At 42.5% G+C, this 24119-nt stretch overlaps 1 protein-coding gene across 1 annotated transcript in view; it reads left to right on the top strand.

The window, feature by feature from the left end:
- The window catches only part of MAN2A1 (mannosidase alpha class 2A member 1), a 190029-nt gene that overhangs the window by 132852 nt on the left and 33058 nt on the right, over nucleotides 1-24119 (top strand). Inside the window, exons 11-17 of the mRNA XM_075325021.1 lie at nucleotides 561-675; nucleotides 4850-4917; nucleotides 12160-12325; nucleotides 14827-15060; nucleotides 16407-16529; nucleotides 19773-19884; nucleotides 21775-21908. Of these exons, the coding sequence (XP_075181136.1) occupies nucleotides 561-675; nucleotides 4850-4917; nucleotides 12160-12325; nucleotides 14827-15060; nucleotides 16407-16529; nucleotides 19773-19884; nucleotides 21775-21908 (952 nt within the window). The remainder of the gene's footprint in view (nucleotides 1-560; nucleotides 676-4849; nucleotides 4918-12159; nucleotides 12326-14826; nucleotides 15061-16406; nucleotides 16530-19772; nucleotides 19885-21774; nucleotides 21909-24119) is intronic.

Below are 24119 nucleotides of genomic sequence, written 5' to 3'. Positions count from 1 at the left end.
CTGAGTAATGTTCTGGTATCCTGTATGTACATAGGCATGCTAAGCTTCCTTTTGCAATTGTGCACCAATGACATCCCAGATGTACACGATGGGAGTAAAGTTCGAAGATTCTGCTGGTCATGGTAGATCACATTTAGGCCAAGCAGGCTACTCACAATATTACAAGCAATATTGCAAAAAGGAGCTGACAGAAGAGGATCTTGATGACTTATGTGCCCAAGTGCATTCAGTGTGGTAAAACAGTCCTCATGCGATCAATGAGATGTATTAATGGTTGTCTGCCAATGTATGTAACTATCTGAATGCGTGTGGTCCTTAAACTAGATACTGGATAAATCGAGATGTTTTAATCATTTTTGTTTCCATTTTTCTCATTGATTGCATATTAACGTGTCTGTAGATTCTGTGATTTTCATAATTCCACAACCTTTCCTTGGAATTTCAATTTAAATGCTGAGTGTATATTCCAGTGACAGGAAAAAATGTTTACTGTTTTTAGATGGGTAATGTAGGTCATTTAAATATTGTAATTTTATTTTTTTCCTTTTTTTCTCCCATAGGCTTTACCATTCTTTGATGAATCTGAAGAAGGTGATCGTAGATGCTACACATCTTCTGATTCTCAAAGATAAAGGAACATACATCTATAATCCATCAGCTCCATTCTTCAGTATGGTGGGTTATTTACAGTGTTACATTGACTCTGCTTACTCCTGCATTTAAATCCTACAGTTATAGATCAAGCATGTAATATAAAAGCCAAAAAAGAACTATAACCATGTGTGTATATATAGATGTTGTCGTGTGTAGTTGCCAAGTGTTTGTGTAGGGCACTGTAAATGTTCTGGGTGTTGTCTGGGGGGAGGGGTGTGAGCGGTGTTTGTGTGTTGCGTTGTTTGTGGAGCGCTGTGTGTCTGCAGCATTGTGTGTGTGTGGTGCTGTGTGTGTTGCGCGGTTTGTGTGGGTGTGGCTGTGGGCTGCATGTGTGTGTTTTGGGGGAGGTATGTTTTGTGCAATGTGTGTGTGTTGCGCGGTATGTGCGTATATTTGTGTATGCTGCGGTGTTTGTGTGTTGGGTGTTGTGTGTGTGTGTGTGTGTGTGTGTGTGCGGCATTGTCGGTGTGTGTGTGGGTGTCTGTATAGGGCGGTGTTTGTGGTTCCCAGTATGTGTGTGGTGTGGTGTGTTGTGCGGTGCGCGTGTGGCGGTGTGTGTTTTGGGGGGAGGTGTGCACCCCCATCGTGCTCCATCCCCCATGCTGCGCACCCCCCATCGTGCTCCATCCCTCATGCTGCGCACCCCCCATCATGCTCCATCTCCCCTGCTGCGCACCCCCTATCGTGCTCCATCTCCCCTGCTGCGCACCCCCTATCGTGCTCCATCTCCCAAGCTGCACACCCCCCATCGTGCTCCATCTCCCATGCTGCACACCCCCCATCGTGCTCCATCTCCCATGCTGTGCACCCCCCATCGTACTCCATCCTCCATGCTGCGCACCCCCCATCGTGCTCCATCCTCCATGCTATAATAGTCCTCCTATTATACTCAGAGAGGAGTATAATAGGAGGACTATAACAGGAGGAGTAGTCCTGGGGGAAGAGGAGTATAATGGGAGGAGTGGTCCTGGGGGGGAGGTGTATAGGTGCCCAATGTGTGCCGGGGCGGGGCTGAGTGGGCTAACGTGTGCCGGGGCGGGGCCGAGCGGGTCGCCGGGTGCGGGGCTGAGCGGGCCAACGTGTGCTGGGAGCGGGACCGAGCGGGCCAACGTGTGCCGCGGGCGGGGCCAAGCGAGCCGCCGGCGGCGAGGCCGAGCGTGCCAACGTGTGTCGGGGGCGGGGCCGAGCGGGCGAGGCGTCAGCGTATGCCGGCTCCCTGCACATGTGTACCGGGAGTCGGTGTATGCTGGAGCGGGCGATGAGTGCGGAGGGCCGGGGCGAGCAGCCATTCCATGCGGGGGGCGGGGCCAGGCCGAGGCAAGCGGCCAATCCGTGGGGGGGGGAGGGCCAGGCCGAGCCCAGCGGCCAATCAGACAGTTGTCACTGTAACGACACAATTTTGGAGCAAGACAGGCAGACAGAATAAGGCAATTATACATATAGATAATAAGTGTATCTACATTGAAATTGTTCAAGAAAATGAAGTATTTCTCACAGAACATTATTGCAATTAAGCGTTTTGTTATACACGTAGTTACTTCCTTTTGTGTGTATTGGAACAGCAGAAAATAAAAACAGAGAAAAAGAAGGCAGATTTGACATAATGTCATATAAAATCACAGAAATGGGCCAAACAAAATTGTTGGCACCCCCAACTCAATATTTGGTTGCACACTCTTTGGAATAAATAACTTCTTCTTATAACAATCAACAAGCTTCTTCCACCTCTGTAGCTGTAATCATTGCTGTCACTTCAGAACTATGCAGTGCTTTGTTTCCATCCATTTCTGGATGATTCTTGAAGTATGTTTGGGACCATTGTCCTGCTAGAAGAGCCATGATCTAGGGACGCAAGTCCAGGTTTCTGACACTAGGCACTACATTGACACCTAAAATTCTTTGTTAATCTTCAGATTTTATGATTTCTTGCACACAGTCAAAGCACCCAGTGCCAGAGGCCGTAAAAGAACCCCCAAACATCTTTGAACCTCCACCTTATTTGACTGTAGGTACTGGGTTATATTCCTCATTCCATTTGATCGAGCACCACATGCTTGAAACAGAGTTTTTTACCCACGATTATGGAGAGGTGTCAACAATTTTGTCTGGCCCATTTTTGGGGTTTTGTGTGAAATTATGTCCAGTTTGCCTTTTTTCTTTTTTCTCTGTTTTAGCTTTCTGTGTTGTTCCCATTCTCACAAAAGAAATAACCATGTGTATAACAAAACATGTGTAATAGCAATAATTTTCCCGGAGAAATACCTAATTTTCTTGAACAGTTTCAAGGATGCCAACACTTTTGGCCATAACACAGATATAATATATTATACACATTTTATAAGCTGAAACCTCAACTGGTGGATCTGTGGCACAACTAATACCTGCTGTATAAGTTTTGACCAGCTTGATCAATATCCCTTTTTCTGTCTGGCGTCTGATGCTTTGGTGGGAAAAATAGCAGAACCACTGTTGTAGATGTAAAGTACGACATGAAACATGGAGTAGGGATGAATCGTTTTATGTTTTCAGGAGATCAATAATAGGCATAAATTTTGGTCCAGCCAGTAAATCAATTGTTCATTGCCCAGTATTGGCTGAGATATTACAATGGTGCTCTTTACTCCTTTAAATGCCTGTTTTGGGGTTTTGTTTTTTTTTTGTTTTTTGTTTTTTTTTTTTTTTTGCTTTTCTGTGATTTGTTGCATCATTTTAGTCACCACTCACATGCTCATTTTTGTTGTAAATAAATGTATTCTTCAGAAAGCAGGATACGTACGCTGCATTTGTTTAATGCGTTTGTTGCGGTTTTTTTGTTGCAGTTTTGTTAGAACTTTCGGACATCTGAGTTCCCAGCAAAGTCTGAGAAGTCAGATTTGCTGTGCGCACATTGCAGTTTGTCAGTGGTTTTTTTTTTTTTGTCAAAAGTTTGTGACAAAAAAGAAGCAGCATGTTCATTCTTTCTTGCATTTTGTCAACATTTGTCACCCATTGAAATCAATGAGGGCATCAAAAACGCAAGGAAAAATGCATGCTATCAAATTGGTGCGTTTGGCATGCATTTTTGCATGCGTTTTACCTGCGGTTTTGTCAACAAAAACATAGCTCACCAACTTAGTTCAAGAATGACAAAATCAATGCTGGAGTGATTTTGGCGTGTTTGTGTCCGGGTGTCTGTCGGTGTCTCTTGCGCTCTCTTTCTCCCCAAGCACTACATACTCACCGATCACCGGCTATCACACTGCTCGGGAAGAGCTGGGTCCAACGGCAGAATTGGCGCATTATTTGAATGTGACACTTCTGGGGCGGCTGTGCGCTGCTATTGTAAGGCTGGAAAGGGCCAAATAACGATGGCCTTTTCCACCCTAATAATATCAGCCCCATTTGTCTGCTGCACCTTGGCTGGTATTAGAAAAATGGGGGGACCCCACATCATCATTTTTTTTTTTTTTTAAATAAATCAAATGATTAAAAAAAAAGTGTGGGATCCCATCTATTGTGTGTGTGTGTGTGTGTGTGTGTGTGTGTGCATATATATATATATAATATATATATATATGTATATGTGTGTGTGTATATGTATAATATATGTATATCTATCTAATATATATATATATATATATATATATATATATATATATATATATATATATATATATATATATATATATATATATATATATATATATATACATACACACACACACACACACACACACACACACACACACACACACACACACACACACACACACACACACACACACACACACACATATATATATATATACATGTATATATATGTGTGTGTGTGTGTATATATATATATATATATATTTATATATAATGTAATATATATTTTTATGTGTATAATATATATAGTATAATTGTTTTTCATCTAATTTGTACATGTTTTTTTTCCCTCCGCACATTGATCACAAGTTGCTTGCTGTCTGAATGGCTTCTTTTGTTTACTTCCAAAGGGTGAAATCTTTCCCCATGTGAACCTTATGTAATAGCTGTTCTGTATCTGTGACACGCTGTATGATCTTCATCTGACCAAGGCTGATTTTTTTTTTTTTCTCCTCTGAATAACCAATTGAAATCCTTAGTCACTGACTTGATACAGATTTTTTTTTTTTAATATCCTTTGATTTATTTAATACTCTTTATTTACTGAAAGTATTTTATTTTACAGGATGATGTGCAGAAAGCACAGGATTCATTACCGCAAAAGACAGTCATCAAGGTGTCTGGGCAGCCAAGGTGAGTAAATTAGGACGGAAAATTATCTCTGCCAGTAAAAGTGAATAATCTAACTTGCCTATGGTGCTTTTCAAATAATTATTTAGAAAATACAGCTGGACCGATGATCGAATCTATATATATAATTGCCTTATTCTGTCTGACTGTCTTGCTCCAAATTTGTGTCCTTACGGTGACACAAAGCTGATTGGCCGCTGGGCTCGCCATGGCCCCGCCCCCCCGCACGGATTGGCCGCTCGCCCAGGCTCCGCCCGCACACGGATTGGCCGGCCGCTCGCCCAGGCTCCGCCCCCCCACGGATTGGCCTCTCGCCCCGGCACCCTGCACGCATTGGCAACTCGGCCACGCCCCGCCCCCCTCACACAATGCACGCTCGCTCTGGCCCCGCCCCCCACACGCATTCCCCGAACCGACAAGGAGCCACGACTCCCAGGTGAGTACTGTACCCCCGGGAGCCCACATCAGCGTACGCCGCCAACCCAGCCGACACATACCCTCGCATTGCTGGGGTTGCCGCCGTATGCTGGTGTGGGCTCCCGTGCGAGCGGGGGACGGGATACGCTGGTAACCATGGTAGCATAGTTACCAGCGCTTCAAGGTCCTGCAGCGGCGGAACATACACACGCACACACATAACAACACACACACACACACATCAGATCACACTCACTCTCACACACACATCACATCGCATCCACACACTCACAACATCCTGGGATATCGCTTGCTTCTCGGCGGCGATACTGTGGAGTGACCTTCCAGGACCTGCCGGAGGATCACATGGCCAGAAGCATGTGGTATCTCCGGATGTTGTGAGTGTGAGCGCGTATGTGTGATATCGTCAGTGTGTGTCTGAGTGTATGCGATCGGATGTGTGTGAGTGTGTTCTGATGTGTGAGTGTGTGTGAGTGTATGCGATCGGATCTGTGAGTGTCGGCAGAGGAGCACGGCGTGCTGGGGGAGGCTGGGAGGGGGAGGCTGGGAGGAGAGAGGCTGATGCTGGGGTAGGCTGATGCTGGGGGAGGCTGGGAGGGTGTAGGCTGATGCTGGGGGAGGCTGATGCTGGGGGAGGCTGAGAGGAGAGAGGCTGATGCTGGGGGAGGCTGGGAGGGGAGAGGCTGATGCTGGGGGAGGCTGGGAGGAGAGAGGCTGGGAGTAGAGAGGCTGATCCTGGGGAAGGCTGGGAGGGGGAGGCTGATGCTGGGGAAGGCTGGGAGGAGAGAGGCTGATGCTGGAGGAGGCTGGGAGGAGAGAGGCTGATGCTGGGGGAGGCTGGGAGGCGAGAGACTGATGCTGGGGAAGGCTGGGAGGAGGGAGGCTGGGAGGCTGATGCTGGGAGGAGAGAGGCTGATGCTGGGGGCAGAGAGGCTGATGCTGGTGCAGCATGGGGGATGGAGCACGATGGGGGGTGCGCAGCATGGGGGATGGAGCACGTTTGGGAGTGCGCAGCATGGCGGATGGAGCACGTTTGGGAGTGCGCAGCATGGCGGATGGACCACGTTTGGGAGTGCGCAGCATGGCGGATGGACCACGTTTGGGAGTGCGCAGCATGGCGGATGGAGCACGTTTGGGAGTGCGCAGCATGGCGGAAGGAGCACGTTTGGGAGTGCGCAGCATGGCGGATGGAGCACGTTTGGGAGTGCGCAGCATGGCGGATGGACCACGTTTGGGAGTGCGCAGCATGGCGGATGGACCACGTTTGGGAGTGCGCAGCATGGCGGATGGAGCACGTTTGGGAGTGCGCAGCATGGCGGATGGAGCACGTTTGGGAGTGCGCAGCATGGCGGATGGAGCACGTTTGGGAGTGCGCAGCATTGCGGATGGAGCACGTTTGGGAGTGCGCAGCATGGCGGATGGACCACGTTTGGGAGTGCGCAGCATGGCGGATGGAGCACGTTTGGGAGTGCGCAGCATGGCGGATGGAGCACGATGGGGGGTGCGCAGCATGGGGGATGGAGCACGATGGGAGGTGCACACCTCCCCCCAAGACACACACACACAAACACACCACACACACACTGGGAACCACAAACACCACCCTACACAGACACACACACACACAGACAACGCTGCACACACACAACACCCAACACACAAACACCGCGGCATACATAAATATACGCACATACCACACAACATACACACATTGCACAAAACATACCTCCCCCCCCAAAACACACCACACCCACACAAACCGCGCAACACACACACACCCACACAACGCTAGAGACACACAGCGCTCCACAAACAACGCAACACACATACAACACCGCTCTCACCCCCTGCCACACCCAGACAACACCCAGAACATGTACAGCGCCCTACACAAACACTTGGTAACTACAGACCACAACATCTATATATATAACAAAAATCATACATTAACTACACAATACGTAAATTCTAGAATACCCGATGCGTAGAATCAGGCCACCTTCTAGTCTTTACATAATTGAAATATATATATATATATAAAAGTTATATTTCGGTTGTGTGGCTATAGATGTCCGCTCCATTAGTTCACATATTTTGTACTTTCTAGCATTTCAGTATAAGGGTGTGATATTTATCCGCCAACAGGTACAAATATAATTAAAATCTTTCTGAGAATATAACTTTTTGAGATTTTAACCACTTAATGCTATGTGACGTACATATAAATTATGAGCACTTGTCACTTTGTGTTCCATGACTCATATAAGTCATGCTGATCACACGGTACAGAAGCTGCAGCTGCTGATATTCCCAGCCAGGATCCTACTATAACTGCTAGAACTGGTGTTCTCATTGATCCTTGCAGTTTAAAGCCTCATACAAAATCCTCAGTATCCATGCATCACATAAGGATTTTGAGAGGAGGAGAGTTCCCTATAGCCTCCCACTGGCACCCTCACAGTGCAATCTTTGGGTTATTTTGTGTTGCTTTGGCAAATGAAAGCCTCTGGGTCTGCCATTGCACCACAGCCGATCAAATCCCGCCGGTGGGTCGTCCTGATTGTATAATACACAGCACTGTGGAAGTATTAATAATCCGAACCTAAGATCATAGATGTATATAATGTGTGTGTGCATAATAGTGATAGTCACAGCAGCCAGAACTAGAGAGGAGGAGAATTTAAGAGATCACAAGTTTTCGTTTGGGGAAAACTAGAGGAGAAGAATTTAATTTATGCACTAAGAGGAGGAGGAGTAGCTGGGACAAAATCCGTAATTGCCGAGATGGCGGTGACAGAGCCCTCAAATCTGCAAATCAGGACAGTTCTGCTAAATCTGGCATGGTTGGGAGCTATGATCTAAGATGAATAATAGATTTTGAAGTTTTGCAATTTTTATTACTCCCTTGAGAGGACTTAAACATGTGATCTTCTTTTTTTTTTTTTTTTTTTTCTTTTTTTCTCATTGGGCAAACAGATTATTTTTAACTTTTTTTTTCTTTTTTCCCAAATGTGTGTGTGTGTGTATTTATAGTTATATACAGATATTTATTGATCAATCTATAGCTAGACATTTATATATATATATAGATATAGATATAGATATATATATATATATATATATAGATAGATAGATAGGTCCAGAAATATTTGGACAGTGACACAATTTTTGTGAATTGGGCTCTGCATGCCACCACATTGGATTTGAAATTAAATCTCTACAACAGAATTCAAGTGCAGATTGTAACGTTTAATTTGAAGGTTTGAACAAAAATATCTGATAGAAATTGTAGGAATTGTACACATTTCTTTACAAACACTCCACATTTTAGGAGGTCAAAAGTAATTGGACAAATAAACCAAACCCAAACAAAATATTTTTATTTTCAATATTTTGTTGCGAATCCTTTGGAGGCAATCACTGCCTTAAGTCTGGAACCCATGGACATCACCAAACGCTGGGTTTCCTCCTTCTTAATGCTTTGCCAGGCCTTCACAGCCGCAGCCTTCAGGTCTTGCTTGTTTGTGGGTCTTTCCGTCTTAAGTCTGGATTTGAGCAAGTGAAATGCATGCTCAATTGGGTTAAGATCTGGTGATTGACTTGGCCATTGCAGAATGTTCCACTTTTTTGCACTCATGAACTCCTGGGTAGCTTTGGCTGTATGCTTGGGGTCATTGTCCATCTGTACTATGAAGCGCCGTCCGATCAACTTTGCGGCATTTGGCTGAATCTGGGCTGAAAGTATATCCCGGTACACTTCAGAATTCATCCGGCTACTCTTGTCTGCTGTTATGTCATCAATAAACACAAGTGACCCAGTGCCATTGAAAGCCATGCATGCCCATGCCATCACGTTGCCTCCACCATGTTTTACAGAGGATGTGGTGTGCCTTGGATCATGTGCCGTTCCCTTTCTTCTCCAAACTTTTTTTCTTCCCATCATTCTGGTACAGGTTGATCTTTGTCTCATCTGTCCATAGAATACTTTTCCAGAACTGAGCTGGCTTCATGAGGTGTTTTTCAGCAAATTTAACTCTGGCCTGTCTATTTTTGGAATTGATGAATGGTTTGCATCTAGATGTGAACCCTTTGTATTTACTTTCATGGAGTCTTCTCTTTACTGTTGACTTAGAGACAGATACACCTACTTCACTGAGAGAGTTCTGGACTTCAGTTGATGTTGTGAACGGGTTCTTCTTCACCAAAGAAAGTATGCGGCGATCATCCACCACTGTTGTCATCCGTGGACGCCCAGGCCTTTATGAGTTCCCAAGCTCACCAGTCAATTCCTTTTTTCTCAGAATGTACCCGACTGTGGATTTGGTTACTCCAAGCATGTCTGCTATCTCTCTGATGGATTTTTTCTTTTTTTTTCAGCCTCAGGATGTTCTGCTTCACCTCAATTGAGAGTTTCTTAGACCGCATGTTGTCTGGTCACAGCAACAGCTTCCAAATGCAAAACCACACACCTGTAATCAACCCCAGACCTTTTAACTACTTCATTGATTACAGGTTAACGAGGGAGACGCCTTCAGAGTTAATTGCAGCCCTTAGAGTCCCTTGTCCAATTACTTTTGGTCCCTTGAAAAAGAGGAGGCTACGCATTACAGAGCTATGATTCCTAAACCCTTTCTCCGATTTGGATGTGAAAACTCTCATATTGCAGCTGGGAGTGTGCACTTTCAGCCCATATTATATATATAATTGTATTTCTGAACATGTTTTTGTAAACAGCTAAAATAACAAAACTTGTGTCACTGTCCAAATATTTCTGGCCCTGACTGTATATAGATTAGATATAGATAGATAGATATAGACATTGCAACTAAGGGGTGCTTTACACGCTGCGACGTCGCTAGCATCGGCTAGCGATGTCGTGTGTGATAGCACCCACCCCCGTCGGTGGCACGATATGTGGTGATCGCTGCCGTAGTGAACATTATCGCTATGGCAGCATCACACGCACATACCTGTGCAACGACGTCGCTGTGTTCGGCGAACCGCCGCCTTTCTAAGGGGGCGGTTCGTTCAGCGTCACAGCGACGTCACTGAACCGCTGCCCAATAGAAAAGGAGGGGAGGAGATGAGCGGCCGGAACATGCCGCCCACCTCCTTCCTTCCTCCTTTTCTGGTGGATGCAGGTAAGGAGATGTTTGGCGTTCCAGCGGCGTCACACATAGCGATGTGTGCTGCCGCAGGAACGGCAAACAACATTGTTACTGCAGCAGCAACGATAATTGGGAAGAGGGGGGCATGTCACCGATGAGCGATTTTGAACGTTTTTGCGACGATTCAACATCGCTCATAGGTGTCACACATAACGACATCGCTAAAGCGGCCAGATGTGCGTCACAAATTCCGTGACGCCAACAAGATCGCTTTAGCGATCTCGTAGCATGTAAAGCCACCTTTAGTCTCTCTCTCCTTCTACCCCTCTGCCTGTCACCACCAAAGTCACATTAATTGACACATAAGCTGTCTTATATGAAGAATGTTAAATTCCCTTTTTTTTAAAACAAATTATTTTTTTATTCAGTTTTTATACAGTTTTTATCGTAGAAGAGTAGTAAAACAATTCAAACTTGGTATGGCCATAAAAGGAAGTACAGTTTTAGAAAAAAAATGGTCTTTGTTCACTGTAGAATCCAATCACAGTCTTTCTTTCTTTTTACCAGTGCTGTTTGAAAAAAATGAAAACTGAGCTAGGGACAACAAAGTCCAATACAAGGTATAATTGGACTATAAGACACACCCCCATTTTACTCCCAAATTTGGGTAAAAAAGTGCGTCTTGGGGTACTTTGCATGTTGCGACATTGCTAGCATCGGCTAGCGATGCCGAGCGCGATAGTACCCGCCCCCGTCGCACATACGATATCTTGTGATAGCTGCCGTAGCGAACATTATCGCTACCGCAGCTTCACATGCACTTACCTGCCCTGCGACATCGCTCTGGCCGGCGACCCGCCTCCTTCCTAAGGGGGCGGGTCGTGCGACGGCAGGCGGCCAATAGAAGCGGAGGGGCGGAGATGAGCTGGACATAAACATCCCGCCCACCTCCTTCCTTCTGCACTGCCGGTAGAGGCAGGTAAGGAGATGTTCTTCGCTCCTGCGGCTTCACACAGAGCGATGTGTGCTGCCGCAGGAACGAGGAACAACATCGTATCTCCTATTGGTGCAACATTATGAAAATGACCGGCGCTACACAGATCACCGATTTTTGACGCTTTTGCGATCGTTTATCGGCGCATCTAGGCTTTACATGTTGCAACGTCGTTACCGGTGCCGGATGTGCGTCACTTTTGATTTGACTTTGATGAGATCGCAGTAGCGATGTCACAGCGTGCAAAGTCCCCCTTAGGGTGTGTGCCCATGATCAGCACACAGTGTGTCCAGGACGCAGCGTGTCTTCTGTGAAGACACAAGCATTCTCTGCAAGAGAACGCAGCGGTTCGTGCCCACGATCAGGGTTTGGGGTTCTGTAGACTTTTGCTGTGCTCTCCCTGCAGACAACACTCGCGTCTCCACAAGCTTAAATTGACATGCTGCGGCTCAGTAAGCCGCAAGTCAGTTTACGCTGCAGAGAAAAGAAGCACGGTGGGCATGGGATTTCTAGAAGTCCCATTCATAGTGCTTCTACTGTAAAACACAGAGTTTTTGACACGGTGAAAACACACTGCGTCCACAACTCTGCTATTCCTGATCGTAGGCGCGTACCTTTATAGTCCGAAAAATACGGTATATGAGACTATTTGATGTATTTTTGTTTTTCTTGTTAGTTATGGTTTCACTTATTTACTTTTTACAGGTCTGTTGCCATTTATAATCCATTTGAACAAGAACGTATCTCAGTGGTTTCTGTATTTGTTAGTTCGCCAAAAACAAAAGTTCTAAATGCTGCAGGAAAAACTGTAAAGGCGCAAATCAGTGCGGTATGGGACGGCGCTACAGCCATGTCACCAGACACTTATCAGGTATTAGCGCAAATATGCATTGCTAAACTGTGGATATAAATTGTCGTCTTAGTTTTTTATAGCCTGTGTAAATTGTAATTGCTGCTTTTTTATTAATTTGGGCATATTGTTTCAGCAGTAGAATATATGTCGCACACTGTCCCCTTGATTTTTTTTAATATGGGAACAGGATATCTTCAAATGCTTCTTTACATGAACAGGAGTTATTCATTGTAGGGCAGCCTGATTTTTCATGTAGTATGTGACTCGAAGATCTTTTGCTTACGGCCCTGACCAGTACAATGAGGGATGATATTTTAGAGAATTGGCAGTCAATTGTCCATGAAAAACATATTTATCAACATTGTAGTAAATCACTTAAACTGATTTCGAAGTTCCATTTACGTAGCAACACTACGAGGCAACATTTCATTAATTTAAGAAGTTTTATAATTACAGTGGCAAAAAAAATTATTTTTAAAGCACCACTCCACAATTTATTTATTTTAAAATTTTAGTGATGGAGTGGTGCTTCTTCTAATGTAAGGTGCCTGCTCCCAGCCTTATACTCACTCTCCAGTGTCTTCATCTTTTATCCCTACTGTTCTTTTCGGTCTCCGGCAGTTTGTGACTCTGTAGGGCACAACTCAATACAAGTCTGAGAGCCTCGTTCTGGCTCTGACGTGTGTCAAGAGCTTGTGACAACATTACTTCTGCAGACTACAGAGGTGTCAATAAAAGGGTGAAGATGCTAAAGTAGAAGTGTAAGACTGGGGGCAAGAGGCATAAATTGAAAGCACCATTCCAGTGGTGGAAAAAAAATACTGGAATTGTTTTCTAAATTTTGTTTTATGGTAAATCTATTTGTAAAAAAACTTGATAATGTTTTTGTCAATTTTGCAATTTATTGACAATCTAACTACATAAAAAACATCATCTTGCAATATTCACACTGGCCTGTAAGCTTAACAATAGGCTCATACTGCCTAGTCTGTACCGAAGACTTTAGTAGTGTTATTATAATCAGACAGGATTGCAATGAAAAGCAAAACTTCAATAAACAATTACATAAGATCTACCATTCACAATAGATTATTGTCACAGCTCATCCCTCCTTTCACAATGACCTTCGCCCAATCAGTGCTTGGATAGAAAATACCATTATAAAAGTCTTTTTTTCCTTTTGGAAAAGTGCTAGTTTCCCATTGACTGCTATAATGCTAGGGTCGAGCCTGTCCAAGCGTCCGACCTGCTCGTTTCGCGTTCGAGCACCCAAGCATGGGGCATGGTAGTGCTTGCTCATCACTAGTTATCAGTGCTGCTGGGGGCTGCTGAAGGCCACAACAGCTGCCATCTTGTCCTCTTGTAATACCCAGCATGTGCTTGAAATTAATAGGTGCCCTTAATTTTGTCTATATACTGCTATACTTTAGATAGAACAAATAGAACAGAACATTTTGACATATTTAGATCCAATTTCTACTAATGCTTTTTACCTTTTGTTTTTTTGTAAAAACAAGGACAAATCCTAGCAGAAGAAAAATCTTACACAATAGATTGTTACATGCTTCCTCCTGCTGGGTATAAAACCTCACTTAGTCATAAAAAAATTAAAACAAACCTACAGAGGGAAATGCCATGCTAAGAAGCAATGTTAAACTAAGTTCACCTTTCCAGTAATCATCTGTTGGAACGCCTCCGGGAGCAATCCGTTGACCAAAAAGTTGTGCAAATGCATCTTTTTTTGTATGGCCTTGTTCAGACGTCCATTTTTCTTGTATGGGTGCTATCCGTGTTTTTGATGGATACCAGTTGAGATTATGACGGTCTGTTGAGTAAGTCACATAACTGATTTATTGTTCTAAGGCTGAGTGATCCTCACGAAAGCATGGGGACTTGTCTGACAGTGATTTGAATGTTGAATTAAATTGGCCAGTGCAAGTCTATGTATCTCTGACAAAAATCAGACAGTACTTGGATCTCTTCTAAGGTCTAGTCTGTTTTTCCAAGGATTGATTTAGAAGCTATAATGTGTACATATAAATCTCTATATATATATATATATATATATATATATATATATATATATATATATATATATATATATATATATATATATATATATATATATATATATAATATATGTGTATATTTATAATATAGTGACCATCTCGGGTTGTTTTTTGCACATGAGAAAAATGTCAGACATCTGAACGAACGTTAAATCTCATAGACTTGTGTTGGGAAAGTTGCAATGACTCAGACAATGACAGCAAAGCTGAAAAGTGGTCACATAGCGGGAGGGGGTCGGAAACCCGAAGAGAGGGCAATCGCCCATTTAGGGATGAGGGAGTACAATTTAGCTGGGCATCCTCCTTTGTGTCTTCTGTAAAGGTTCCTTCTTGCCAAAAAAATAATGCTTTTGAGTTGTTAATGGAAACATATGGTCATTTACTTTGTTGCTTCATTATAAACCCTTCAGAGTTTCTTGTACCTCTTGTCTCCCCAATCCTGCCCTTTAGGCCTCTTTTGTGGCACACTTGCCACCTCTTGGCCTGGCTGTCTACCAGCTTGTAGAAGCTGATGATGCAGAGTCTGTGAAGGCTGAATACACCATCTTTACTAGAGGCAGAAATAATAACGTCCTGCCTGATGGACTGTTCCACGTCAATGAGCTGGATAACATTGTCACCGACTTGACTATAGAGAATTCCTATGTGAAGCTTTGGTTTTCACAGACCTCTGGATTACTGGAGGTAAGAGTCTCGTCTCTATGCAGGGGGAATAATCATTTTGTGGGTGAATTTGACTGGAATATTGTATAAGCAAATAAAAAATACAATCTCTTATAGCCAACGTCTTTAGATTTTCATTCCTGATACAAAAAAATTGTATTGTATTCTCATAAGCACGCAATCTGCTGTTGTGGATCAGATGTCACATTTAGGTTTGTATTACAATTTTAGGTGCAAAACATAAATGTAATGCATCATTTAGATTTGTTTTATGTTTTGTACTAGATAAAACTAAATACTGAAACTACATACTTTCTAGTCTTTTTTTGTAATTGATTATTGGGAGGGGAAGGCATCCTGTCTGAGCTCTGCTCCGCTAACAGCATTTCCTAAATTTGGGGATCCTATAGCTTGACTTTGCATTAGGCCTCTGCCACACTCACGTGCCTCCGGTACGTGTGACTTTTTTTTCACGTACCGGAGACACAGGCCCACGTGGTCCTATGTATTGTTATTGTTTTGGACACATGTAAGTATTCAGGAACGGAACGTGTGTCCGTTACGTACTTACATGTGTCCGTTTTTTAAAACCGCTGACATGTCCGTGTTGCGCTGGCAGCACGGATGTCACACGGATGTAGTGTAGATGCGGGCCCACGTGACACGCGCCGGAGAAAGACACTTGTCAGTGTAAAAATAATAAAAACACATACTCACCTCCACCATACCTGCAGTCTCTGCCACGGCTGTCCCCTGCATACGTCCCCCAGTGAATTTGAACAACGCTTTTTCTTCACTGGGGGCCGGAAACAGCGTCAGCGGGGCGTTGCTTTGGCCTGACGCTGTCATTCAGCACCAAAGACAGCGACAGATGATGCAGGTAGGCGGGACTTTCCGTTCTCCGTGTGTTATTCCGTATAACACACGGAGAACACGTACGTGCCACAAAAACTGCACACGAGGAACAAACCACCCCTTTAACACGTACGTGACAAAAACGTTACATTTTGTCACGTAAGTGTGGCAGAAGCCTTAGAGAGGTGGTTTTGTAGACATGCTGTATAATCTGTGCAGAGGTCACTATGCATGGGAAGAAGGGAAGCAGTGTCCATCCCCTATTTGTCATAGAGCTATCCTGAAGTATAATTATTGGAGCATATAGCGATAACTGCTTATTAGTTACCTCTATTAAAAAAAAAAGTTTAGCTTATTATGAGGCTCAATGGCTTTTATTTTATATTTATTTATTTTATAATACATTTTTATCAATCTAATCTTTAAAACAGATTTACAGCATTCCCCCCTCCTTTTCAAAACCTGATTTTTGTCATTAAAATGATTTGTGCACTTGTTTATTATTTTTTAAGCAACTGAAACTAAAGGAAGATGGAAAAATTCATAATGTAAGGGTGGACTTTGGCTGGTATGGTACTACAAACAACAGGGATAAAAGTGGAGCGTACCTGTTCCTGCCTGATGGTGATGCCAAGGTATGCCTGACCTGTTTAATGGCTGCATAGATTGTCTCTACATCTGAATATATTTTAAATAGGTCGTCAATACAAATATTCACTGCCCTTTTTTTTTTCTCTTTGTTAATGACATTTCATATTTTTAGTGAAACTGTCTGTACAATTTTGTAAAGTAAAGATATGGCTGTAATGGCACTGAAACATTAACTGTGCAAGGGGTCTTCTCCTCCCTGTCTGTGATTCCCCAGCCGCTGTGCCAGCCTCCATTCTATGAATGAACTGTACCTGGTCTGTTGAAATATCAGCAGTGTCCGTCAATCACTCGAGGCAGGCAGAGGGGCCGGGTAATCCCAAATTGGGAGAAGATGACCCAGAGTACAGTCTGGCCCCTGAAAACTTCAAATGGGGATTACAGAAGTTCAACAAAGCGAATTTTTTCACCAAAGGTATCAATTTGCTCCAGTATTTCAGTGCCAATACCGACATAGCTTTGCTTTACATTACAAACTCCAGTTGACAGGTTTTCTTTTTAAAGTAGATCGGTCACCAGATTTCACAATACAAACTGAATACATTAAGTGGATCTTAGCCCTAATAGCACTGGTGTATTTACATTGAAAATCCATTTCAGAATGGCTAACTAAGCCTCAAAATGCTATTTTTTTTTATCAGTAGGCAGGAAAAAATTCACTATGTTGTACAGACACTATGACACTTAATTTTCAAAGTAAATACACCGGTCTCATCAAGTCTGAGATTTATCTACTACTATATGCGGTTTGTGAAATCTGACATATAATTTTTTTTAATTTAAAGAAATATAAAATAAATAAATTATACTTTGCGCAACCTTCCTGGGTCTATCATGGGGTCTCCCATTGTCATGTTGTCTGCAGCGTTAACAGCCGTGCGGCTCTGCCCTAGATGACGGCATGAGCCACTCAGAGCCATTGAGCTCACAGATTTTTCTGCACTGTAGACCATTACAATCACCGGGAGCAGGGACTTTGATGTCTTTAAAAACCCACTGCAGCCAGGGAACATGATTTATTTAAGCCAGAAAACACCTTTAAGTGGTAGGTGTCAGGTGGCAATTGTTTTCATTGTTTGATTTCTAATTCTTTACACATTTAGTTATGTTATACCATGGCTCATGCGGGCTGAAAAGTGACATCACGTTTTTTTGTAGCCAATAGTATTAGACCTTTTTACACCACCTGTGAACCGTACATGTGACCACTGGTTTTGGTACCTGTGGTGCCAGAAATGATCCGGAACCTGTCACGTGAAAAAATACTATTAACCTTCAGATTTGAAATTATTCTGCATCATAATAGCATTTGAAACCTGTCTGCACATTGAATCTCGCTGCTGGGAGGAAATAAACTTTAATCCTCCCAGAAGCGTTCGGGTTTCAGTCATGGGGGATGCGCCGGTGTGGATTCAAAAACAGCTTTGTGTAATTTAGAGCGGCAACTGTAGCAGCGCCCCATGCATTCACTGACAGCCAACACTCTCCATATACAGAGCGGTGACTGAACTGGCGTTGCCCCATGACTGAAACCGGAACGCTGATGGGAGGTATAAATTTCTCCCAGCAGCAGGGTTTAATGTGCAGGCGCTGGGCATGTTCAAACGCTTTTAGACTGCAGGTTAACTCCATATCTGCAGGTTAATAGCATTTTTTTGTGACCGGTTCCCTTTAACCCCCAACAAGCCTTACATAGTTACAAATAAATAGTGTTTGCCATGAAGTTTATTTCTTGATTCCCCAGCCCAGTGCTTGGGCAAAATAGGATTGCATAGGGGATATTGAATATTTCTATCATTTATTACTGTGAAAGGGAAAATGTTGAGAAGATACTTGTAATAACCAAGAACATTTCCATCCGCACTATATAAAATCACACAGCATTGTTTCAGTGCTGGTAGCCGATCCTACCCGTTATTGGCAGAGATGAGGCTCAGTATATTGTGGCTGAGCGGTGTCCTGTCTGCCGAGCACATAGACGTGTCATTATCAGAATGTCGCACTGGATTTCAGAAACTGTTAAACTATTTATTTATAGTTAAACTGGTTTTCTCCTCTGTAGGCGTTCTTCCTCCTCTGTGCTGCTACATGCCCTGATGTTCAGCGCTGGCCACTCTTTTGTGTTTTGTATTCCTCACCATGTGCATTTTGCAAAAGGGAAAAAAAATCCCTCTGAACTTGTGCATATCATTATACGTTCTTGGCAGCAGTTTATGGAAATGAGGGTTTCCTCTTCACATTCCTAATGCTGAAAGCACTGTGCCTGTCCTACATTTATTTAGTGGCTAAGAAGTATAATGCAGAACAGTAGCTAAAATGGTAAGCTGCTGGAAAATTCATTTTTGGGGGATTAATTAGATGCACACTAATAAAAATGGAAATTGTAATATAAATGTACAAATAATATAAATGTTAGACTTGTATGATTGATTATAGCACATGATAATATACCGTGAAGGCACACTTCACAGTCTGTCATCCTATTTCTTATAAGATCTTGCCCTCCAATAGGACGTGTGAACGCACCCAGACTGTGATCGCTGCCAGTACTTACCATGAGATTAGTCATCTAGCAGAGGATACCAGTTTTAGTATCATTATTGACCCCATCCTGACATGTCTATTTTCCGGTTTTTAGTTTAATTTTTTATCTTGCCCCTTTTTCCTAGAGCCATAATTTTATTTATTTTTCTTCATTTCCCCATTGTTTTTGACAAGTTGAGGTTTAAAATATCCACATTCAATTTATCCTATAATGTACCAGAAATCGGGGAAAAATTCCAATTGCTGAAAACGTCCTTTTCCTTTCCTTTTGGTGGTGGTTGTTGTTCGGTTGTTTTTTGTTTTTTTTTTTATTAAAGCAAACGTGAAAACGTGTCTTTTTGGTGGATGGAGCTGAACCTCTCTCTAAATGATGGATTGTCTACGCTATTTAAACTCTCTAATTTGTTATCGGAGAGTGCCAGTTTTTATATTTTATGTAGTCGAAGGAAAAGGGTTAGGGCCATAAAACGCCATGAGTTCAAAATTTATAAAAATTGACCAAAACACTGAAAGTGTTAAGAAAAATGCCAAGCCAAAAATTTGAAAACGAGGTTCAGATGTGTTAAGCTTGAACTAATTTCACCCGACTTTAAAGGATAAAATAAGTCATGAGCTATAGGGTAACTGACGAAAAAATGCAATTTTTTTTTGTGTTGATCATTTACATATTGTTTTTATATTTTCAGCCTTACGTGTATGAGCCACCGATTGTAAGGGTCACCCGTGGAGAGGTTTTTAGTGACGTTGTTTGTTACTTCAATCATATCACACATACTGTTCGCCTTTACAATGTTCAAGGTAAGATTTTAGGACAATGTGCTCCCGCAGTGATTGACAGGGGACCACTTTATTTGTAATTTCAAGTCCTCTAACATTTTCCATACATTCTACTTTAGTCTTCTTGCAAAATAGTCTTCTTTTACACTTACAAGGGTTTATCTATATTTACCATTTATAAGTACATAAGAGTTTTTGTGTGTTAAAGGGGTTTTCCTCATGAACAAATTGATTTTAGTCAATAGATCTTGGAATAATAATTTTCCACAATTGGATGCGTTTTTAAAAAAATGTTCCTGTTCTGAGATCTTATATATGTGCCCATGCTTTGTACTGTGTAATTATTTCAAAAGACTGACCTGCACATCCTACAAGTGTGTATAGGTGCCAGCTGAAAAAACCTAGCAAATACAAAATGGATACAGCCGCACACTAAATGCCATCAATGTATAAGGGAACTCTGGTACTGCATTACTGCTATATGAAAAAATGAGATTTTTAGTTTATGAATTGGCCAATGCATGGGTAAATCTCAATATTCCGGGTCCCTAACTAAAATGCCACTATCTAGGTTAAAAACATCCATGCCTGGGCAGCTAGACTAAAAATCTAACTTGAAATGCCACTATCTGGACTAACCTCCATGTCTGGGCAGCTAGGACTCCTGGTATAAGGATTGTGAACACAGCCTGGTTTATAGGGCGGAGTACTATAAACCAGGCTGTTTTCACAATCCTTATACCAGGAGTATATATGTATATATGTATATGTGTATATATGTATATGTATATGTATATATGTGTATATATGTATCTATATATATATATATATATATATATATATATATATATATATGATACATATATATGATACATATATACATATATATATACATGTGTATATATGTGTATATATACATGTGTATATATGTGTATATATACATGTGTATATATGTGTATATATACATGTGTATATATGTGTATATATACATGTGTATATATGTGTATATATACATGTGTATATATGTGTATATATACATGTGTATATATGTGTATATATACATGTGTATATATGTATATATACATGTGTATATATGTATATATACATGTGTATATATGTATATATACATGTGTATATATGTATATATACATGTGTATATATGTATATATACATGTGTATATATGTATATATACATGTGTATATATGTATATATACATGTGTATATATATATATATATATATATATATATATGTGTGTGTGTATGTATATATAAGATGTATATGTATGTGCCCCTGCTTTGTACTGTGTAATGGTCGTGTCTGACTATACAGGGACATGGTCTGATCATTCCACATCTCCTGGGCTAAGATTATATATATATATATATATATATAATCATAGATGTTTCTTTCTGTAGGATTAAACATTTCCCTGCCTGTTTTTAAAACATGTCTTGCCTCAAAGAAAGTATAATGCTGTGGTAGGATCAGACCATGTCCCTGTACGCTCAGACACGGCCATTACACAGTACATAGCAGGGACACATTTATAGAATTATCTCAGCACAGGAACTCTTTTTTTTTTTTTAACACAACCAGTTGTGGAAATTATTATTGTTCCAAGCTCTATTGATTAAATTGAACTTTAAAATGTAATTTGCTCTTGGGAAAACCCCTTTAAGTAAGGTGTAAGGGGAAAAGAATATAAGATATGGGCATATAAATGTACATCGTGGTGCATGCATACATATAAATTGAATAAGGAAAACAAAGGAAGCTAAAATTCTTAGGAAAACAAAACAAATTGGTCACCTGTATCTTTGCTAATAGTTTTGTGAAGTTTTTATAAATTGGTGTCGTATAAAACTTCAATTATGCGCTGTCTGTTGTATCGTATCTTCATCCTCTATAGGCCATGAAGGGCAGTCTCCAGAATTGTCTAATATCGTAGATATCCGAGGGGAATTCAATCGTGAGATTGTTATGAGGATATCATCAGATGTAAACAGCCACGACAAGTTTTATTCTGATCTCAATGGATTCCAGGTATGATTACCCGTATGGCCATTCTTACACCAAAAAGAAATGTGGTTTTTTTTCATTTTGTTTTTTTTTTTCATTTTTTTATTTCTTCCTTTGCCATAATTAAAATTTTAGTAGAAAGCATAACTGATCAACTCTTTTGAAAATTAAATTCGGTTTAGTGAATCTCTCCCCAGCGAATTGATTTGTTGCAAATAAATTTGGTACTTAAATTGTTAAGAAAATACAACACTCTAAGGACTCCTAAGACTGTATCCAACATCTCTCAATCTCCCGTTTGCAGCCACTGCCTTATTAATGTCAGTGACCTCACCATAGAAAGTGATAACTCAGCAATAACGTACAGTGCTGTGGCAGGTCCAAAAAGTAACACTCTAAGTAATTTCTGATCGGCAATGCCGCTCTGATCAGCGGAAATGTACAGGCAATCGGACAGTGCAGTGATAGTCTCCTATGCAGATTAGTAAAATACATAAAAAATGTAAAAAGAAAAAAGTTTTTAAAAATATGAAAAAAATAAAAGTTCAAATCTCCCCCATGATGATGTGATCACGGGACGTCGATGTATTGTCAGCCAGGGGTCAGCTGATGAACCCTGTGTTTGTCATGACAAACTTCCTGTGAATGCAGAAGTCAACATTTCTGCTGTACAGAGCGGTACTGATGCAGTGCACTGTACAGCACAATCGATCCGATGATCACATCTTCAAGTCGCCTAAATGGACTAGTAAAAACTATAAAAAGTGGAAGAAGTTTAAAAAAAATATAAAACAAAAATAAGTTGAAAGCGCCCTCCTTTTCTTTATCGTTCCTTTATGGGAGACCCAGACCATGGGTGTATAGCTAGCGACCTCCGGAGGACACACAAAGCACTACACTCAAACGTGTAGCTCCTCCCTCCGGGCTATATACACCCCCTGGATGACAATCTACCCAGTTCAACGCTTTGTGTTTCAGGAGGATACACACACTTTTATTTCCTCATATTTTTTTCAATTTTATTTTAATTTTTTAAAGATTTGGAAGAAAAGCGGGTCCAGTCTGGACTCCCGGCATGTCCCTTCACGCTCCACTCTGCGGGGTGCTGTTAAGGTTGATCTTCATAAGGCTGGAGCCTTCACATGCCGTGCTCCTTCGCATCCTCTGTCGAGGCTCTGTTTGAAGTGGGAGCCATCACGGTCCTCTCTGCTTGCAGGAGGCCGGCTCCATCCGCAGCCCTGTCTGGTCCCTGCTGGAAGGAGCGGTAACCCCACTCAGGGACATGGCCCTGCGTCTCAAAGCTAAGTATTGAGACGTTTTTTCAGGGGTCCCGGGTGCTTTTATTATGGGGGCAGTATGTGCTTTAGCGTTACTGTTAATTTCGGCCGGTTCTGGGAATTTCCCATGAGAACCGCGCCGACGGTGCCTGCTCGTCGGCCGCACTTTAAAATCTAGGCCCCGGCTTCAGTTTGGGCCTAGTTTCGTTTTTGGCTTCTGCTGTATGTTTTGCATACAGCGCCGCCCACCGCCCGGCCAGCAGAGGGGAGGGCACTCCTCTCTAAGGAGATGTCCCCTCCCCTGTCTACCCCCCTGTATCTCTGTGCTTCTGTTTTCCCGCTCCTGGGCTTATACACGCCCCCCCTCCTTCTCCCAGCGCCATTTTATCAGCGTTTTTATCACTGAGAAGCGCTGGATGCTGCAGCTGCATACTTTTTGGAAAGCTGTCACTTTACAGGGGAGCGGTGAAATCCGGAGGACACAGAGAGCAGGGCTGGTAAGCCACAACCTATGGTTGTGGTTTTTTATACACTCAGGCTTTCTACAGGAGTGTGTTTTGGCTGCAGAGCTTCCTCCACAGCAGCATGTCTGTCACTAGGAGCAAGGCTGCAAACATGTATGCTATATGCACTGCTTGCAAGCTAATTCTGCCAGAGCCTAGCACGTACCCACATTGTGATAACTGTGCTAATATGGTTGTGTCTCAGCCTGGAGCCTCCTCAGGGGTCCCTCAGGCTGCTTCGGTCCCGGTGGCTGAACCCCCGGCTTGGGTAGCATCCTTTTCACAGGCTCTTTCCAAGTCGTTTGCCGATTCCATGGGGCAGCTGTCCCAGACGCTGCTGTCTATGCATCAGCCTCCCTCTCAGGGTGTCTCTGCGGCTCCGAGCTCTGCAGAGCCCTCAGAGCAGGTCCTAGGACCCCGTCCCCCTAAACGGAGACGCACGGACCCTTCTCCTT

The sequence above is a fragment of the Anomaloglossus baeobatrachus genome, chromosome 1 (genome assembly GCF_048569485.1).
Source record: "Anomaloglossus baeobatrachus isolate aAnoBae1 chromosome 1, aAnoBae1.hap1, whole genome shotgun sequence".
Classification (NCBI taxonomy): domain Eukaryota; kingdom Metazoa; phylum Chordata; class Amphibia; order Anura; family Aromobatidae; genus Anomaloglossus; species Anomaloglossus baeobatrachus.
The sequence above is the reverse complement of the archived record's forward strand: the minus strand, read 5'-3'. Positions and strand labels throughout refer to the sequence as shown.